The sequence below is a fragment of the Ranitomeya variabilis genome, chromosome 5 (genome assembly GCF_051348905.1).
Source record: "Ranitomeya variabilis isolate aRanVar5 chromosome 5, aRanVar5.hap1, whole genome shotgun sequence".
NCBI lineage: Eukaryota > Metazoa > Chordata > Amphibia > Anura > Dendrobatidae > Ranitomeya > Ranitomeya variabilis.
In genome coordinates this window covers 653,913,975-653,932,124 of record NC_135236.1, presented here as the reverse complement: position 1 = coordinate 653,932,124, position 18,150 = coordinate 653,913,975, and the positions used below count along the sequence as shown (strand labels likewise).

General features: G+C 42.5%; 1 protein-coding gene across 5 annotated transcripts in view; it reads right to left on the bottom strand.

Annotated features, from left to right (window-relative positions):
* SGCD (sarcoglycan delta) overlaps positions 1–18,150 on the bottom strand; it is a 589,398-nt gene that overhangs the window by 18,897 nt on the left and 552,351 nt on the right. For all 5 annotated transcript variants that reach the window (XM_077266420.1, XM_077266419.1, XM_077266421.1 and 2 more), the window contains one exon: positions 4,797–4,869. In XM_077266420.1, the coding sequence (XP_077122535.1) occupies positions 4,797–4,869 (73 nt within the window). The remainder of the gene's footprint in view (positions 1–4,796; positions 4,870–18,150) is intronic.

Here is an 18,150-nt window from a genome sequence, read left to right as displayed (position 1 = left end):
GCAGGATCCAGATCGCTGCTGCGTGTCAAACACAACGATATCGCTATCCAGGACGCTGCAACGTCACGGATCGTTGTCGTTCTCGTTGTAAAGTCGTTTCGTGTGAAGGTACCTTTAGTCTCTTTTCACATTTGTGTTTTGCCCTCTATCACAGATTCCGTTCACTTTGACAATATTGCTACACTTGAACACAGCCTTAAAACACAGCGTAGACTTTTCACTACAACACTCAATTATGTTAAGAAGACCGGCACAATGATGGCTTTGTGGCCTCAGTCACAGATTTCCTGATAAATCTGAACACAGCCTAAAAACCTACCTAGTCCTTATCACTAGAACAAACAATTATGTTAAGAAGATCTGCAACGTGATAGATGCAAACATTTTCCTTTATGGTCTCCTTCCAATGCTACCCTCTGATTCCTCCTCTAGTTGTAATTAGCATGATTTGAAGCATAAAAAAAAAATAGCTTGTATATATTTCCGTTGTGGCCTCCATCACAGATTCCATCAGATTTGACAATATAGCTACATGTGAACAAAGCCTAAAAACTACAGCCTAGACCTTATCACTAGAACACCTAATTATGTTAAGAAAACCAGCAACATGATGGCATTGCGGCCTCAGTCACAGATTCCATCAGATTTGACAGTATTGCTACATGTGAACACAGCCTAGATCTTATAATAAGAACACTCACACAAAATGATAATAGGTGACCATCTAAGAACTCTTGAAGTATCGCTACATGTGAACACAGCCTAAAACACAGCCTAGACCTTATCACTGGGACAAAATTATGTTACGAAGACAGGCAACATAACGGCATTGACAGTATTTCCCCATGTGAACACAGCCTAGACTTTATCACAGGAACACATAATTATGATAAGAAGACTGGCAACATTATGGCATTGACAATATTTCCACATGTGAACACAGCCTAAAAAATACAGCCTAAACTTTATCGCTAGAACACTCAATTATGTTAAGAATACCGGCAACATCATGGCTTTGTGGCCTCAGTCACAGATTCCCTGAGATTTGACAGTATTGCTACATGTGAACACAGCCTAAAGCACAGCCTAGATCTTATAACAAGAACACTCCCAAAAAAGGATAATAACAGACCATCTAAGAACTCTGGAAAATGTCAGCTCCTAATGCTGCTTTGTAATTGTAATTGTAAAATGTATAATAATAATAATAATTCCTCCTCCAGTCGGTCGAAAAAAGATAGACTATCATCTTGAAACATAATAAAATATATAACTTGTATCATATTTGCGTTTTGGCCTCTGTTACAGATTATGTCAGATTTGACTGTATCGCTACATGTGAACACAGCCTAAAACTCAGCATAGCCCTTATCACTGAAATACACTATTACGTTAAGAAGACCGGAAACGTGATGGCATTCTAGCCTCTTTCACAGATTCCACCACATTTTTAAATACATGTGAACACAGCCTAGACCTTATCACTAGATCATTATGTTAAAAGACCAGCAACATGATGGATGGAGACCCTCATAGAAATGACGATATCAGTGAGACACCTAAAATCTCCGTAGATCATTCTTCAGGAATATTAGAAACATAGGGTCTATACTATACCTAGACATGCCAATGATTACAAGCAAAGTTCAATTTTAGGGTAGAATACCGCATAGAATCTGTTATCAATGGAAGACATAACTATGTTAAGAAAACGGTAAACATGATGGTGTTGACAGTATCGCTACATGTGAACACAGTCTAGACCTTATCACTGGGACATAATTATGTTAAAAAGATTGGCAACATAACGACATTGACAGTATTTCAACTTGTGAACACAGCCTAGACATTATCACTGGAACACAAAATTATGCTAAGAAGACTGGCAACATTATGGCATTGACAGGATTTACACATGTGAACACAGCCTAGACCTTATCACTGGAACGCATAAGAATGCTAAGAAGATATTATGGCATTGACACTATTTCCACATGTGAACACAGCCTAGACCTTATCACTGGAACACCTAATTATGTTAAGAAAATCAGCGACATGATGGAAGGAGACCATCAAAGAAATCTTGAAAATGTCTGCTTCTAACACTTCCACGTGGTTTCTCCTCTGGTTAGAATAGAACTGACTATCAACTTGAAGCTTAAAAATAAAAGATATAGCTTTATATCATATTTGTGTTGTGGCCTTCATCACAAATTTTCATCAGATTTGACATTATTGCTACATATAAACACAGCCTAAAACACAACCTAGACCTTTTCCCTGGAACACATGATTATGTTAAGGATAATCATGGTACCATGCTATCCAGATGCATACATGTATTTTCTCTTTATGGAACTCAATAGAAAAATCTCATCTACATGCAATTTCCATTGATGTCATTGAAACGTTATCGATAACGCCAAATCGAACGTGGGCAATAAAGTGAATCGCATACTCTCTGCAATTCAATACCGGACTATAAGCACATCAATGAGTGTCAGAATGAGCGGTCTAGGGCTAGAATAATTACTGGTGCATAATTACGTATAGTGGTGCCAAACTATGCAAGTAAACACAGCACATATAGTCGTTTATTTTTATTTTTCCCCTCTAGAGGGCGCTAGTGCTTCACATAAAAGCTGCTCATTGTAGTAAGTGTTTTCCATGTATGCATATCTGCACGGGCGATGCCTTCCTTGATTTTCGATCATGGTCACATACAGTGATTCACTATGAGACGCTCTAGTAGCTCCCTGTATTACAAAAATATTGGTCTCAGAAAAATGTAATAAGGACCTAAATGTCTGTCAGAGTCGGTTACCACTGAACACATAGGTCTCTGCTGGAAATGAGCAATGCATCCCATTAATGGGACAGATATCTGAATGTTCCTCCAAACATCAAGATCAGTAATCTCATTTATTTCCCTATATAGAAGGTGCCAGCCAACCAACATTTCTACTTTCCCCCCTTTCCCTCCACCAAATACATTACATTTTCAGCATATCCCAATAAAACTGCTTTAAGAGGTCAACAGATATCATCTTGCCTAAGGCTGGCCAAAGACTTTGAGTGACTCTCAACTTCTGCTTATCTTTTATATAAAAGCTTACAAATCGCTTATATAAAAAAGAATGAAGCCAGATGGAAAAGTTCAGTTGCTGTTGGATTTTTTTCCACAGTTTATTCCACATGCCCAAGATCTTTTTGTTATTAAAGGGATTTTTCTTTTTCCAAAAATATGTATTTTATTTTACCTGGTGTAATTGCCACGGTTGTCCTGAATCCAGCGCTGTTTTTATTTTGTTCCTGCGCCTCTCTGATCTTGAGATATGGCCCCCTCTTCCCTGTATTTAAATCTGGTCTTGTAAGTCAAGGGGGAGTGGTCCACAAGAACACGCCCACAAGGAAAAAGTTGGGGACCCCACCCACTCTACTAACAACACTAGATTTATATACAGGGAAGAGAGGGCGATATCTCAGGAACGGTGAGGAACAGGAACAAAAGAAAAACAACGCCGGATTCAGGAGAACAGCGGGATTTACATCAGTTACAAAAATTACATATTTAAGGCAAGAAATAAATTTTATTTAACAAGACAGCTAGCATTGTTTGTGTAGTCTGGAACATAAACGTTTCGTGCTGTCTGCCCCATTGCCATCTCCCAGTCTTGCAAAAACTATAGCACAATGTTGGCTTAGTTTGGTGTCACCAAAACTGTATCTTCACGGATGAAGAGAACAGGTTCTCCATCACCACCTATTGTAATCAACAGTCCTAAAAATCAATATCAACCCTATAAAGAGCCTAGCACAGTGGAGAGTCTTGGTTGGTGGGGTCGGGTTGATTGAGCTTTTATTTTGACGAGAAAATCAAATGGTTGGCCTGTAGGTTACTATATTTTCCTCTAGAAGCATGCCACCATTTTGTTCTTACAGATTCCATATGAATCTGAATGAGAAAACACATTTTGTGTCCCTTTTTATGGACCCCAAGGTATGGTGTGAGCCCTTATACGAGCCATATTACAGATCCATACAACGTGGAATTATAATACAGTCGTAAAAATGAGGCCTAAAGGACATTTGCAACCATTATTTACCCCAAATTATATAGCATGATATATGGCCTTATTACATATTGTTATACAGGCACCTTTGGCATGTTGTTCGGAAAACTGATGGCAGTTACCAGGATTTAGTTGTTCCTTTCTATTTGGAAACTCATGGTATAATTCTCTTCAGATAGGCCATGCGATCTAATGGTAGCCCCCCACCCATTCAAAGAATTACATGGCTTTATGTTCTCTCAGGGGTCACCATTTCAGTCAGTAGGAATTCGAGCATGATGCAAATGTATTGACTGTACCACTAAAAGCTATCCATGGCCAAGAAGGTGGTGGGGAACAAAAGCTCCTATCACAGATAATGATGATGACTGCACAGAGCCATCACTAAGTTATAATTAAAGAGATCACAGTTCAGCCTTCCTGACTTTTAACTTTTGGGTTTTCATTGGCTGTAAGCCATAATCATCAACATTAACAGAAATAAACACGTGAAATAGATCACTCTATGTGTAATGACTCTGTATAATATATGAGTTTCACTTTTTGTATTGAAGAACTGAAATAAATTAATTTTTGATGATATTCTAATTTTGCGAGAAGCACTTGTAAATAATTATGCTCCTCCAAACATCCCTTTAATTTTTATCACATCACCATAGTATAATATCCGGATTAGAATACAAAAAATGATACCGTACAGTGATCGGGTGTCTTCTTACTCACCGTAGGTGGTGGAACGGTTCGGCCTTGACATAGGGCGTTTCAAGGGATGCTGGGAACACAGCTCCTTCTGCACCTGCAGTAAAAAGGAAATATACAGCAGGTTTGAGAATGGATTTCTAACTTACCCTAAATTTTTTAACGATTGTGGTAGAGAAAAGCACATGGAATGTGGACTGTGCCGGTCGCTAGGTTTGGTAAGTCTTCATAGAATAGACAGAAGCAGTCTTACAAGAGACTCATGGTTACTTTTCTCCATAGACACCCACAAACTTAGTGGTTACCCTTCCAATGAGGCACATAGGAGTAATGTACCCAAAAGTGTCAAGTCCTCATGAAGAGGTATAACATTTCAACATTTTTTTTCAGGCCTCATTCTCTCTAACATATGGGGGAATCACTTCTCTGACCCACAAGCTTCACAATCGGAACGTAGGAAGACTAATGCAAACTCGCATCTCCTGCCAGAACACATTACACAGGGACCCTTCTGATCCAACCAGCTCTTCCCTAATACTATTAGTTGTCAGTCACTATAGGTAGTCAGATTAGGGTGCCTTTTGGGATATTATTTTGCTGTCTATGGCACGCAACAACAAGGGGTCAGGTCACAAGGCTCCCAGGCAACTCTTGAAAGTATACCAAAAGTGTCTATATATTGCCCATGTCTAACACACTCTGGTGACATCAGGCATTATGTCCTGCACTGGGTCCATTCTCCCTTAAGGGCCTGCTAAAGAATCTCCAATTGTATGGCATCAAGGCCAGTTTTCCCAGGCACCATGTTACATACCACTCAGATAAATCTCAAAGAAATCTGGAAATGCAGGTCTTTCAAATGTAAATTAATTGAACCTTTACCTCTTTTACCTCTATCTGTTGCTGCATTCCTGAGTAATTTGCATTTTCATTCATATGCAAATTATACATTCACTTTGGGTGTGACAGAGCATTTAACAAGTCACTGCCTCTTTAGGTTGTTCCCCAACCCTGCACCAGCCTCTTCAGCTTGATTGATAGCTCACTATCTGTGTGATCTTATGAGCAAGGCAAGGAAATCAGACAATGAGCTATCAATCAAGATGAAGAGGCTGGTGATGGGTGGGGAACAACCTAAGGAGGCAGAGGTTTGTTAAGAGCTCTGTCACATCCAGAGCACTTAACGGCTCATTTACATATGAATGAAAATGGTAATGACTAAGGAATGCAGCAACAGATAGAATATGTAAAGGTGTCAATGGATTTACATTTCAGAGACCCGAATATCCATTTGGTAGGGTTGATCTTAACGACAGATTCCCTTTAAAGTTACCGGGCAGCTATGGTGTTGCTTATGACCTGAAAAAACAATACCATTCATAAGACAACGAAAATCTAAAAAGGCATAACTGTCTGACAAGCACCAACTATATTAGATGTTTGTCGAAATCTGCATGTTCTGCAAAGAAAAATGTCTATGGGTCAGTGGATAGGTTGGACGGTCAACGTCACGCTTACAATTTTTTACATTTAGTCACGACTGTGGTCTAACCAGACACAAAGTACAGTGACAGTCAGAATTCCTGCCACCTTTAAAATGTATACTATTTTTTCTTAGTCTGATCCAGTTTTTGCATTATAATCATCCATTTTTGGTAATATGGCGGTGTAACTCAAGTGTTAACCCAGTCTACGCTCGTCTCTTTCATGCACTCGCTTGCTGAACACTTCTTGACCTCCCCCCATCTTCAAAGTAAAACCTGCATCTATTAATGGAAAAATATCAGTCAGTAGGGTTCTCCGCGTCCCGGCTCATTTCTGACTCCCTGCTTAGCGCATTGACTTAATGAAGGGAATTTATTTATTTATTTTTTCCTCCAACTTTCTATCTACACATGATAAGGATCGCGCCAGGTGCTGCCCCCGTTTTAACGAGATGGACCTGCGTCTTTTCTTAACCTCATTGACTTTGAGATAACGGTAATTGTGTAGAAGATAGATTGTCATTGCCTTGTATTGGATTGTTTATTCTATACAAGTGTCTAGTGCCTCCATTCTTCCCCACAGATTGGAAATCCTCTGGGGCATGACTCCCCTATCTACCGGATTTACGGCTTAACACTTTCATGGCAGTGGAGGTCAACGAGATGCCAACGACTACTCATGCCCGTAGACCTTCAGCTACAGAAATGGCACAAATCGGCCGCAATCCTTTCACCTTCGCCTCCTCGTTAATTACTTTAATCACCACGTATGTCCATTAATGGAAAACAGATTGATCAATTGCAGTCAAATAGTGAAATTCTCCTCCTGTTCTATGTTCCACGACTCTCCAGGGTCAAAGGGGGAAGAAGATCAGAAGAGACAACAAAAACGGTTAGGCTCTGTTCACACCATGTTTACTGCAAGCTCTTTCATCAGTGTCCCCACACCCAAGGGTGCTGCAATTCTCAAAATACCAGTAGGAAAAAAGAGGCCCTACTAGGCGAGTGGACGCTAGGTAGGAAGAGACTCATGGCTTCCCGCGGAGCTGCTGATATCTTCTATTGCCTCCGCATCCTTATAAGCCAGATTCAACTGAATAAAGCACTGGCGCTGCAGGAGCCACAATCCTCTCTGCCTCTCGTTTTGATGTATATTTTTATATTCGGGGTATGTGTTTTTATATGCTTAGGTGGCATAGGATAGATTGTTTTTATATCTGGCGGCACAGTGCACATTTTTTATATTTAGGGAACACAGTATATGTTTTTTTTTATAATAGGGGCTATAGTGTCATGGTTCCCAATGGCAGGGACATAGGCAAAAACAGGACTAGCTCTAGGAAGATGGAATCTAAGCTGACCGCGATGCTGAACCTCACGCACAACTACCAGTAGCCGGGGAACGTACCTGCGTTTAATCCCTAGACGTCTCGCACCAGCCGGAGATCTAGCTACCCCTAGTAGAGGAAACACAGACCTGGCTTGCCTCCAGAGAAAACCCCAAAGTGATAGTAGCCCCCAACATATAATGACGGTTAGTTAAGAAGAAAACACATACGTAGTATGAATACAGGTTCAGCAAAGAGAGGCCCACTAACTAGATAGCAGAAAATACAAAAGTGAACTTCGCGGTCAACTCAAAACCCTACAAAATACCATCCTGAAATGACTTTAAACTCCGGTATCAACTCATGACACCGGAGTGGTCATTTCAGTTCGCTAGAGCTTCCAGCAGCAAGATTCATATAAATGCACGCTGGACAAAAGGTACAAATGATCCAAATGAACACTGGACAAAACTTTCACAAAAGTACAGATGATCCAACTTATCTGAATCAGCAGACTTGGAGCAGGTAGCAAGTAACAGAGGAGCTCTGGTAACATTGATAGCCGGCAAGTAAATGACTGAGAAGCCAGACTATATAGGAGACTCCCATTTCCTGATGGGAACAGGTGCACTGGAGATAAAAGACAGAAGTCAACCAGTACCACCAGTAGCCACCAGAGGGAGCCCACAAACAGAATTCACAACAGTACCCCCCCCTTGAGGAGGGGGCACCGAACCCTCATGAGAACCACCAGGGCGATCTGGATGCGCCCTATGAAAGGCGCGAACCAAATCAGAGGCATGAACATCAGAGGCAGTCACCCAAGAATTATCCTCCTGACCGTATCCCTTCCATTTAACCAAATATTGAAGTCTCCGTCTGGAAATGCGAGAGTCCAAAATCTTCTCCACAACATACTCCAATTCACCCTGCACCAGCACAGGAGCAGGAGGCTCAACAGAAGGAACAACCGGTACCTCGTACCTCCGCAACAAAGACCGATGGAAGACATTATGAATAGTGAAAGATGCTGGTAGGTCCAAACGAAACGATACAGGATTAAGAATCTCCAAAATCCTATAAGGACCTATGAACCGAGGTTTAAACTTAGGAGAAGAGACCTTCATAGGGACAAAACGAGAAGATAACCACACCAAGTCCCCAACGCGAAGACGATTACCAAACCGCTGAGTCTTCTCCTGGGACAACTTCAAGTTGTCCACCACATGACTCCAAATCCGGTGCAGTCTATCCACCATCGTGTCCACTCCAGGGCAATCCGAAGATTCCACCTGGCCAGATGAAAAACGAGGGTGAAACCCCGAATTGCAAAAGAAAGGAGAAACCAGAGTGGCAGAACTAGCCCGATTATTAAGGGCAAACTCTGCCAACGGCAAAAAGGCGACCCAGTCATCCTGATCAGCAGACACAAAACACCTCAAATAAGTCTCCAAGGTCTGATTAGTTCTCTCTGTCTGGCCATTCGTCTGAGGGTGGAATGCAGACGAAAAAGACAAATCAATGCCCATCCTGGCACAGAACGCCTGCCAAAATCTAGACACAAATTGGGATCCCCTGTCAGAAACGATGTTTTCCGGGATACCATGTAACCGAACCACATTCTGAAAAAATAGAGGAACCAACTCAGATGAAGAAGGCAACTTGGGCAAGGGTACCAAATGAACCATTTTAGAAAAACGGTCACACACCACCCAGATGACGGTCATTTTCTGAGAAACCGGGAGATCCGAAATAAAGTCCATAGAGATGTGCGTCCAAGGCCTCTTCGGAATAGGCAAGGGCAACAACAATCCACTAGCCCGAGAACAGCAAGGCTTGGCCCGAGCACAAACATCACAAGACTGTACAAAAGTATGCACATCCCGAAACAGGGAAGGCCACCAGAAGGACCTGGCCACCAAATCTCTGGTACCAAAGATTCCAGGGTGGCCTGCCAACACAGAAGAATGAACTTCCAAGATGACTCTACTGGTCCACTCATCTGGAACAAACAGTCTCCCAGGCGGACAACGATCAGGCCTATCTACTTGAAACTCCTGCAAAGCACGTCGCAAGTCTGGAGAGACAGCAGACAATATCACCCCATCCTTAAGGATACCCGTAGGCTCAGAATCACCAGGGGAGTCAGGCTCAAAACTCCTAGAAAGGGCATCTGCCTTCACATTTTTTGAACCTGGTAGATATGAGACCACGAAATTAAACCGGGAGAAAAACAACGACCAGCGCGCCTGTCTAGGATTCAGACGCCTGGCAGACTCAAGGTAAATCAGATTCTTGTGATCAGTCAAGACCACCACCTGATGCCTAGCACCCTCAAGCCAATGACGCCACTCCTCAAAGGCCCACTTCATAGCCAAGAGCTCCCGATTACCAACATCATAATTTCGCTCGGCGGGCGAAAATTTTTGAGAAAAGAACGCACATGGTCTCATCACCGAGCAATCGGAACTTCTCTGCGACAAAACCGCCCCCGCTCCGATCTCGGAAGCATCAACTTCGACCTGAAAAGGAAGTGAAACATCAGGCTGGCGCAACACAGGGGCAGAAGAAAAGCGGCGCTTAAGCTCCCGAAAGGCCTCCACAGCCGCCGAGGACCAATTGGCAACATCAGCACCCTTCTTAGTCAAATCCGTTAGAGGCTTAACAACACTTGAAAAACCAGTTATAAATCGACGATAGAAATTAGCAAAGCCCAAGAATTTCTGAAGACTCTTAAGGGAAGTAGGTTGCGTCCAATCACAAATAGCCCGAACCTTGACAGGATCCATCTCAACAGAAGAAGGGGAAAAAATGTACCCCAAAAAAGAGATCTTCTGAACCCCAAAAATACACTTTGAACCCTTTACAAACAAAGAATTGGCCCGCAAAACCTGAAAAACCTTCCTGACCTGTTGAACATGCGACTCCCAGTCATCAGAAAAAATCAAAATATCATCCAAATACACAATCATAAATTTATCCAGATATTCACGGAAAATATTGTGCATAAAGGACTGAAAGACTGAAGGGGCATTAGAAAGACCAAAAGGCATCACCAAATACTCAAAATGGTCCTCGGGCGTATTAAATGCAGTTTTCCACTCATCTCCCTGCTTAATCCGCACCAAATTATACGCACCCCGAAGGTCAATCTTAGAAAACCACCTTGCCCCCTTAATACGAGCAAACAAATCAGTCAACAGTGGCAAAGGATACTGATACTTGACTGTAATCTTATTCAACAGCCGATAATTAATACAAGGCCTCAGGGAACCATCTTTTTTACCCACAAAAAAAAAACCTGCTCCTAAAGGGGATGAGGATGAACGGATATGTCCCTTTTCCAAGGACTCCTTAATATACTCTCGCATAGCAGCATGCTCTGGCACAGACAGATTGAACAAACGACCTTTAGGAAATTTGCTGCCAGGAATCAAATCTATAGCACAATCGCAATCCCTGTGAGGAGGGAGCGAACTAAGTTTGGGCTCCTCAAAAACATCACAGTAGTCAGACAAAAATGCCGGAACCTCAGAGGGAGTAGATGAAGCAATGGAAACCAAAGGTACTTCCCCATGAGCCCCATGACATTCTATAATGACGGTTAGTTAAGAAGAAAACACATACGTAGTATGAATACAGGTTCAGCAAAGAGAGGCCCACTAACTAGATAGCAGAAAATACAAAAGTGAACTTCGCGGTCAACTCAAAACCCTACAAAATACCATCCTGAAATGACTTTAAACTCCGGTATCAACTCATGACACCGGAGTGGTCATTTCAGTTCGCTAGAGCTTCCAGCAGCAAGATTCATATAAATGCACGCTGGACAAAAGGTACAAATCATCCAAATGAACGCTGGACAAAACTTTCACAAAAGTACAGATGATCCAACTTATCTGAATCAGCAGACTTGGAGCAGGTAGCAAGTAACAGAGGAGCTCTGGTAACATTGATAGCCGGCAAGTAAATGACTGAGAAGCCAGACTATATAGGAGACTCCCATTTCCTGATGGGAACAGGTGCACTGGAGATAAAAGACAGAAGTCAACCAGTACCACCAGTAGCCACCAGAGGGAGCCCACAAACAGAATTCACAACACTATAGTGTATATTTTACAGTCAGGGAGGGCAGTATACTAATATTTTATTCTAGGGCACAGTGTATGAATTGTATATACAGGAAGGCACAATAAATTCAAAGGAACCTGTCATCAGATTCATGCTGCCAAAGCAAAGGCAGCATTAAATCGGAGCCTGGCGTGATTGTAGGCAAGTAGTACTGTATGTTTTATGCTCCGCGGCATTAAAGGAAACCTGTCATCAGGAGTTACCTCTAGAAAGTATAAGGGATGCTTCACCTGCCTCCCAATACCCTCTTTAATGATGCCCGTACAAGCCCTACACTCTAAATGTATGTGTTTAAAACTAAGTTTGTTGCTTCTCTACCTACCTGCGGTCATCAAACTCAGCCTCAAACCACTGTCAATCATCTGGCACTGCGGAGGCAGAGGGGCAGAAGGAGCCATCCCTCTTCCCCTCCTTGGCAGGTCAGAGCAAAATATGCCTGCTTAGTCAAGTACACAGCCTTGATCTTCAAGTGCGCAGTCTTGTGCTTCAAGTGCACAGTCTTGCGCTTCAAGTGCACATTCTTGCACTTCAAGTGCACAGTCTTGCGCTTCAAGTGCACATTCTTGCGCTTCAAGTGCACATTTTTACGCTTCAAGTGCACGTCTTGCACTTCAAGTGCAATTCTTGCACTTCAGGTGCGCAGTCTTGCGCTTCAAGTGCACATTCTTGCACTTCAAGTGCGCAGTTTTGTGCTTCAAGTGCACATTCTTGCGCTTCAAGTGCGCAGTCTGGCGCTTCAAGTGCGCAGTCTTGCGCTTCAAGTGCACATTCTTGTGCTTCAAGTGCACAGTCTTGTGCTTCAAGTGCACATTCTTGCGCTTCAAGTGCACAGTCTTGCGCTTCAAGTGCACATTCTTGCGCTTCAAGTGCACATTCTTGCGCTTCAAGTGCGCAGTCTTGCGCTTCAAGTGCGCAGTCTTGCGCTTCAAGTGCACATTCTTGTGCTTCAAGTGCACAGTCTTGTGCTTCAAGTGCACATTCTTGCGCTTCAAGTGCACAGTCTTGCGCTTCAAGTGCACATTCTTTGCTTCAAGTGCACATTCTTGCGCTTCAAGTGCACATTCTTGCGCTTCAAGTGCACAGTCTTGCGCTTCAATTGCACATTTTTACGCTTCAAGTGCGCATCTTGCGCTTCAAGTGCAGTTTTGTGCTTCAAGTGCATATTCTTGTGCTTCAAGTGCACAGTCTTGTGCTTTAAGTGCACATTCTTGCGCTTCAAGTGCGCAGTCTTGCTCTTCAAGTGTACATTCTTGCTCTTCAAGTACACATTCTTGTGCTTCAAGTGCACAGTGTTGTGCTTCAAGTGCACAGGCGCAAGATTCGCAGAGCTCCATGGATGACGTAAAACATGTCATCCACATCAATCAATGCAGGAGGATGACAATTCTGCAGATAGAGGAGGCGCAGACTCCAGACCACTGACGCTCATCGGACCGGACTGTGCTGAATTGCATGCAGCGAGGGAGACTTATAAGAAGTATTTTTTGGGGGTATGCAGGGTGAGTTTGGTCCTTATATACAGGTTGATGGACTGTGGTAATAGACCAGTTAAAGGAGGTAACTTTAGTTTATATTGGGAAAACTTGGTGACAAGTTCCCTTTAAACACTTACATTTAGGGCTAATACAGGCATAATTAAAGAGAGTATTGGGGTGCTGATAAAGTGCTCCTAATACCTTATTTTATCCTGATGACAGGTTCCCTTTAAACAGCAGACATACTTTGAAAAGCCCATCAGGTACTCGGAGGGTTTCCCGGCTTCGCTCCAGCTGATAGACAGGTCTCTGTGTTAATCAACTGGAGCAGGACGGGTAGAAGACATCGGAAACCTGATCAGACTAATCGGGTCTCTCCTTATTGTCTTGGTTTTCAAAGGACGTTTACTCTGAAACTCTGCAGATCTTCAAAGTAAAACATTCTTGGCTGCGATCGCACAGGCTCCGATTCATGCGGCCCATGGTAGGGGTAACATATGGCGTCATATGCCTATACAGTGGCATACGTCGGAGTCTTCCATGTAATGTGCACAGGCATAACGCAAAATCTGTAACAGGCCTCATATTTACTTGGCCTATCGGTAACTAGTCTATAGACAAAATATTAGAGGTGTCAGTCAGTGGTTGAGGTCAACAATCCTGTGATACTGGGGCCTAGCTAGTCTACCTCGATGGACGATGTCCCAGATAAGCCGCTAGCAAAATTGTCTGACAGTAGCTTATTCCACATAAATCGCATGCTCGGCCAAGCGGAGGGTCCGATGTCAGCTTAAATTCATGGGCCCCTGAAGCAGCATTGCAGGCGAAACTTCCAGAGTAGGATACCTCGTTATCCCAGTTCGGATATTTTAGACCAGTCCGATTTTTGACCAGAGTAAGTGAATGGCAATACCTATGGAAAAGGCTCTACTTTCTTCTGTGAAGACTTTTCATTGCTATAACCATGACTCAGGTATTCGTCATTCAATTTTTCAAAGTGCAAACTTGTCCCAGCACTCAATGCATTGCTGCCACAATCATCAAGCCAGGATTTACTACCCGCAGCTTTACTCACTGGTATTACTTTACCCTTAGTGTACTGAGCCAGTAATAAGGGCATTCGAGAATGCAGAGAAGACTGGTCACCAGCAACCCAGCAGGAGCATTCATGTGGTTCAATATGGCCCAACTCGCCATATAGTGGTTGATGCTCATTTTTGTATTTTACACAGAGATACAAATCACCTGCACAGACACTAATGTGAAATAAATGACAAAATGCCATCTAACTGTAACCACCACTAGGGGGAGCTGAGAAGCTTTGCCGCCTACCATATTACTATTATTTAGTTAAATGTTTATAGGGGTTTTCCACTATTTTTTTTTATATTAAAATTGAGCCCATTGAGTATCAAAACAAGAATCAATTAATACTCATGTACCGGGCAACCCATTTAATACCACTTAAACTATTCATAGACTCTCGGCATGAAAAGAAGATATGCACAGATTTAAAAAAAAAAGTAAATGGTCATTAAAAAATGGTCTTTTTCAGTACATTATAAAGTAAAGTGAATGTTGTCATTCAAAACTACAAGTTGTGTCGCAAAAAAAAAAAAAAAGCTTCTGAAAAATATAAAAGTTATGACTTTTGGAAGAAGGGGAGGGAAAAATGAAAACATAAAAGAAAACTGGAAACTGGCTGCGGAGGCAAGGGGTTATATACTTTAAAGGGAATCTGTCAGCAGGTTTTTGCTATGTAATCTGAGAGCGGCATGACGCAGGAACAGAGACCCTGATATCAGTGATTAGTCACTTACTATGCTGCGTTTTGCTGTTTCAATGCAATCAGTGTTTCATCAGCAGGGGATTATCACTACAGGACTAGGTGTCTCGTGCCTCCTGGTCCAATAACGCCCCCAGCACTGATTGGCAGCTTTCTGTCAATAAGTATACACAAAGCAGCCAATCAGTGGTGTGGGCGGGGTTATACGCAGCTCTGTTAGATCTGCAGCAGAGAAAACTGTGATTCTATCACAACTGCTGCACCCAGCAAAGTAAGTGACATATCATTGGAATCAGGGTCTCTTCCCCTACATCATGCTGCTGTCAGATTACATAGCAAAATCCTGCTGACAGATTCCCTTTAATACGCAACAATTATCTATTTAGCTTGACACAAAGGAGACCCATCAAATCTTTTATCCTGCCAATTATTGTGTTTCTAACATTTCACATTCTTGAGACGTCTTTTAGCTTTTACGTAGCTCTGCACACCCTGTATTACGTAGGGTTTTATGCATCTAATATCGCATTCAGACCCAAACCAGCAATCTCTCTCCTTAGATCCTCAAGAGATACGACCGCAGGCCTCCGTCACTGGGAAAGGTCACCTATTTTGCATGGAGCCCTTGTATTGCATTTTTCTATAGCCCGGTACTGTGATGTGGAACATATTGGCTCCTTATCGATAATGACGATAAAGGTCATCCCAGGTGTGTTTAATGGAGCAGTTCCTGTAAATGGCTGGACGCGCGCTGTTGTGTTGAATCATAATTTGCCCTTTGTTGGAACTTGGAAGTCATTTCTAGCATAAATCCCATCTAAATCTGTATTTATTCACTGAGATCAAGTGAAATAATCAACTTCTAATGGTATCATCTCTCAAGCGCTTCGTTAGAAGGTGCATGCAACCGGCGGCTAGATTTGCCAGGCTTCTAAAACCGCAAAAGAATCGAGTAGATAAAAAGTCAAATTGAGCCTCCGATATTATAAAATCCCCAGATCTATAAATACATCTGACAACCTGTTTTTCTGCGTTAGTTTACGCTCTGCGGTTATTAGATGCTGGGTGTCAACCATTATAGTGTTTATGGAGGGGCGTAAAGGGGTGTTTATGTATAGGGTCCATAGGTTGGGGGGGCCAGGCCCCCCCCATCCGGCATCAGACTTTCAATTGTATCTGCGTCCTGGATGCAAATATAGTTGAAAGCAATGATGGAACAAGGAGCCGTCGGCTCCCTCCTTCATCATTCTCCCTGTGCGTCTGATGTCTCAACGTGCGATGTGCAGAGCTTCAGAAGACACACTGCAGAGACCATAGTGTGCTTTATTTTCAATGAGTATATTTTGTGGTCATTATACTATTTGGAGGCTATGTAGGGGGCTATTATACTATGTGAAGGGCTATGTGGAGGGCCATTATACTATGTGGAGGGCTATGAGGGCCATTATACTATTTGGAGGGATATGTAGGGGGCTATTATACTATCTGGACAGCTATGAGGGCCATTATACTATTTCGAGGGCTATGAGGGCCATTATACTATGTGGAGGGCTATGTAGGGGGCCATTATACTATATGGAGGGCTATGAGTGCCATTATACTATTTGGAGGGCTATGTGGGCGGCTATTATACTATGTGGAGGGCTATATAGGGGCCATTATACTATATAGAGGGCTATGAGTGCCATTATACTATTTCGAGGGCTATGTGGAGGCCATTATACTATGTGGAGGGTTATATGAAGGTCTTAAACTATTTGGAGAGGTATGTTGGGGGCCAATATACTATTTAAAAACCTATACTATACTATGTGGGGGGCCATTATAATGTTTCATGGGCTAGTGACGGCAATGTCTGCGGGACAATATACAGTATGGAGGGATGGGCGAGGTTCATAATACTGTGTATTGTTGTGTGGTTTCCATTATACTGGAGGGCAATTATACTGCGTGTGGGCCATCATATCATATGGAGGTCTGTGTCAGGACCATCATACTGTGTGTGGGGGCCATCATACTGTGTTGGAGTTACTGTGGGGGTATCATACTTTGCGGAGAGGTAGTGAGGGGTACTGTAAGGTCATCATAATGTGCATTTAGAGGGTACTGTGGAGGAATTCACTGTGTGTCATACTGTATTTGGGGGCACTTTTGTTGGCAAAATACTTTATGGGGGCCATGAAAGGGGTGTCTTAGTGTGTGTGGGGACACTAAGGGGCTTCCATAGAAGCAAAATTACTTTGTAAGGGCTACAAAGGTATGAAGTCTGCTCCTCTGTGACCTCAACAATTTTTTTTTTCAGGGGGAGAGAAATCTTGTAATTTTCACACTGATCACTGGGGCTATTTTACACTCATACTTCCTATTCTTTACAGGAGATTTTTCAGCAGTTTCATTATCATCACAGGCAGGGTTACAATTACTGATAACACTTTTATATACAGTTGATAACAAAGAATCCAGCATTCACAATAGGCGATGCCACAGCTCACTTGTTCCCCTCCTTTCATAATGACCATACACTTAACATAACTTATTTTTCGGACTATAAGATGCATTTTTTCCTCCAAAACTTTGGAGGAAAGTGGTGGAAGCAGCAGCAGCAGCGAAGGAGCGGGTCACAGGAGGCAAGAGTCGGCGGCTGCAGCTAACACGTGTGCCAAAATTTAAGAAAGTGAATATTCACTGCTCTCCATGCCCACAGTCTCATCCACTTCTATGCACTGATGCCAGCGCCGAGAGGTGGGAGGGACTATGGGCATGGGGAGCAGTAAGTATTCCGGTGCGTCTTATAGTCCAAAAAGTAAGAAGGTCCTTTTCTCATGACATATCCTTTGCTTTGTTCCACTTTAAAACATAAACTGCAGTACATTTATAAAATTCTCGGAAAACTTAATAAAGGTGTAGTACTTTTGATGGAAATGAAACTCATTCTGAGTTTTGCTCTAAGGCTGTAAGGTGGGAATTTACTAAGGCTAGTTTCACATTTGCGTTTAAAATGCATCCGCAAGTGGTGGAAAAAATGCATATAAACGCGTACAAACGCGGCGTTTTTTAGACGCATGCAGTATCGCATGCGGTTAAAAAAACGTCGCGTTTGTACGTGTTTATATGCGTTTTTTCCTGCTTTTGCGCTTTTGGTGAAATTTCACAAGAGAAAAATCTAGACAACCA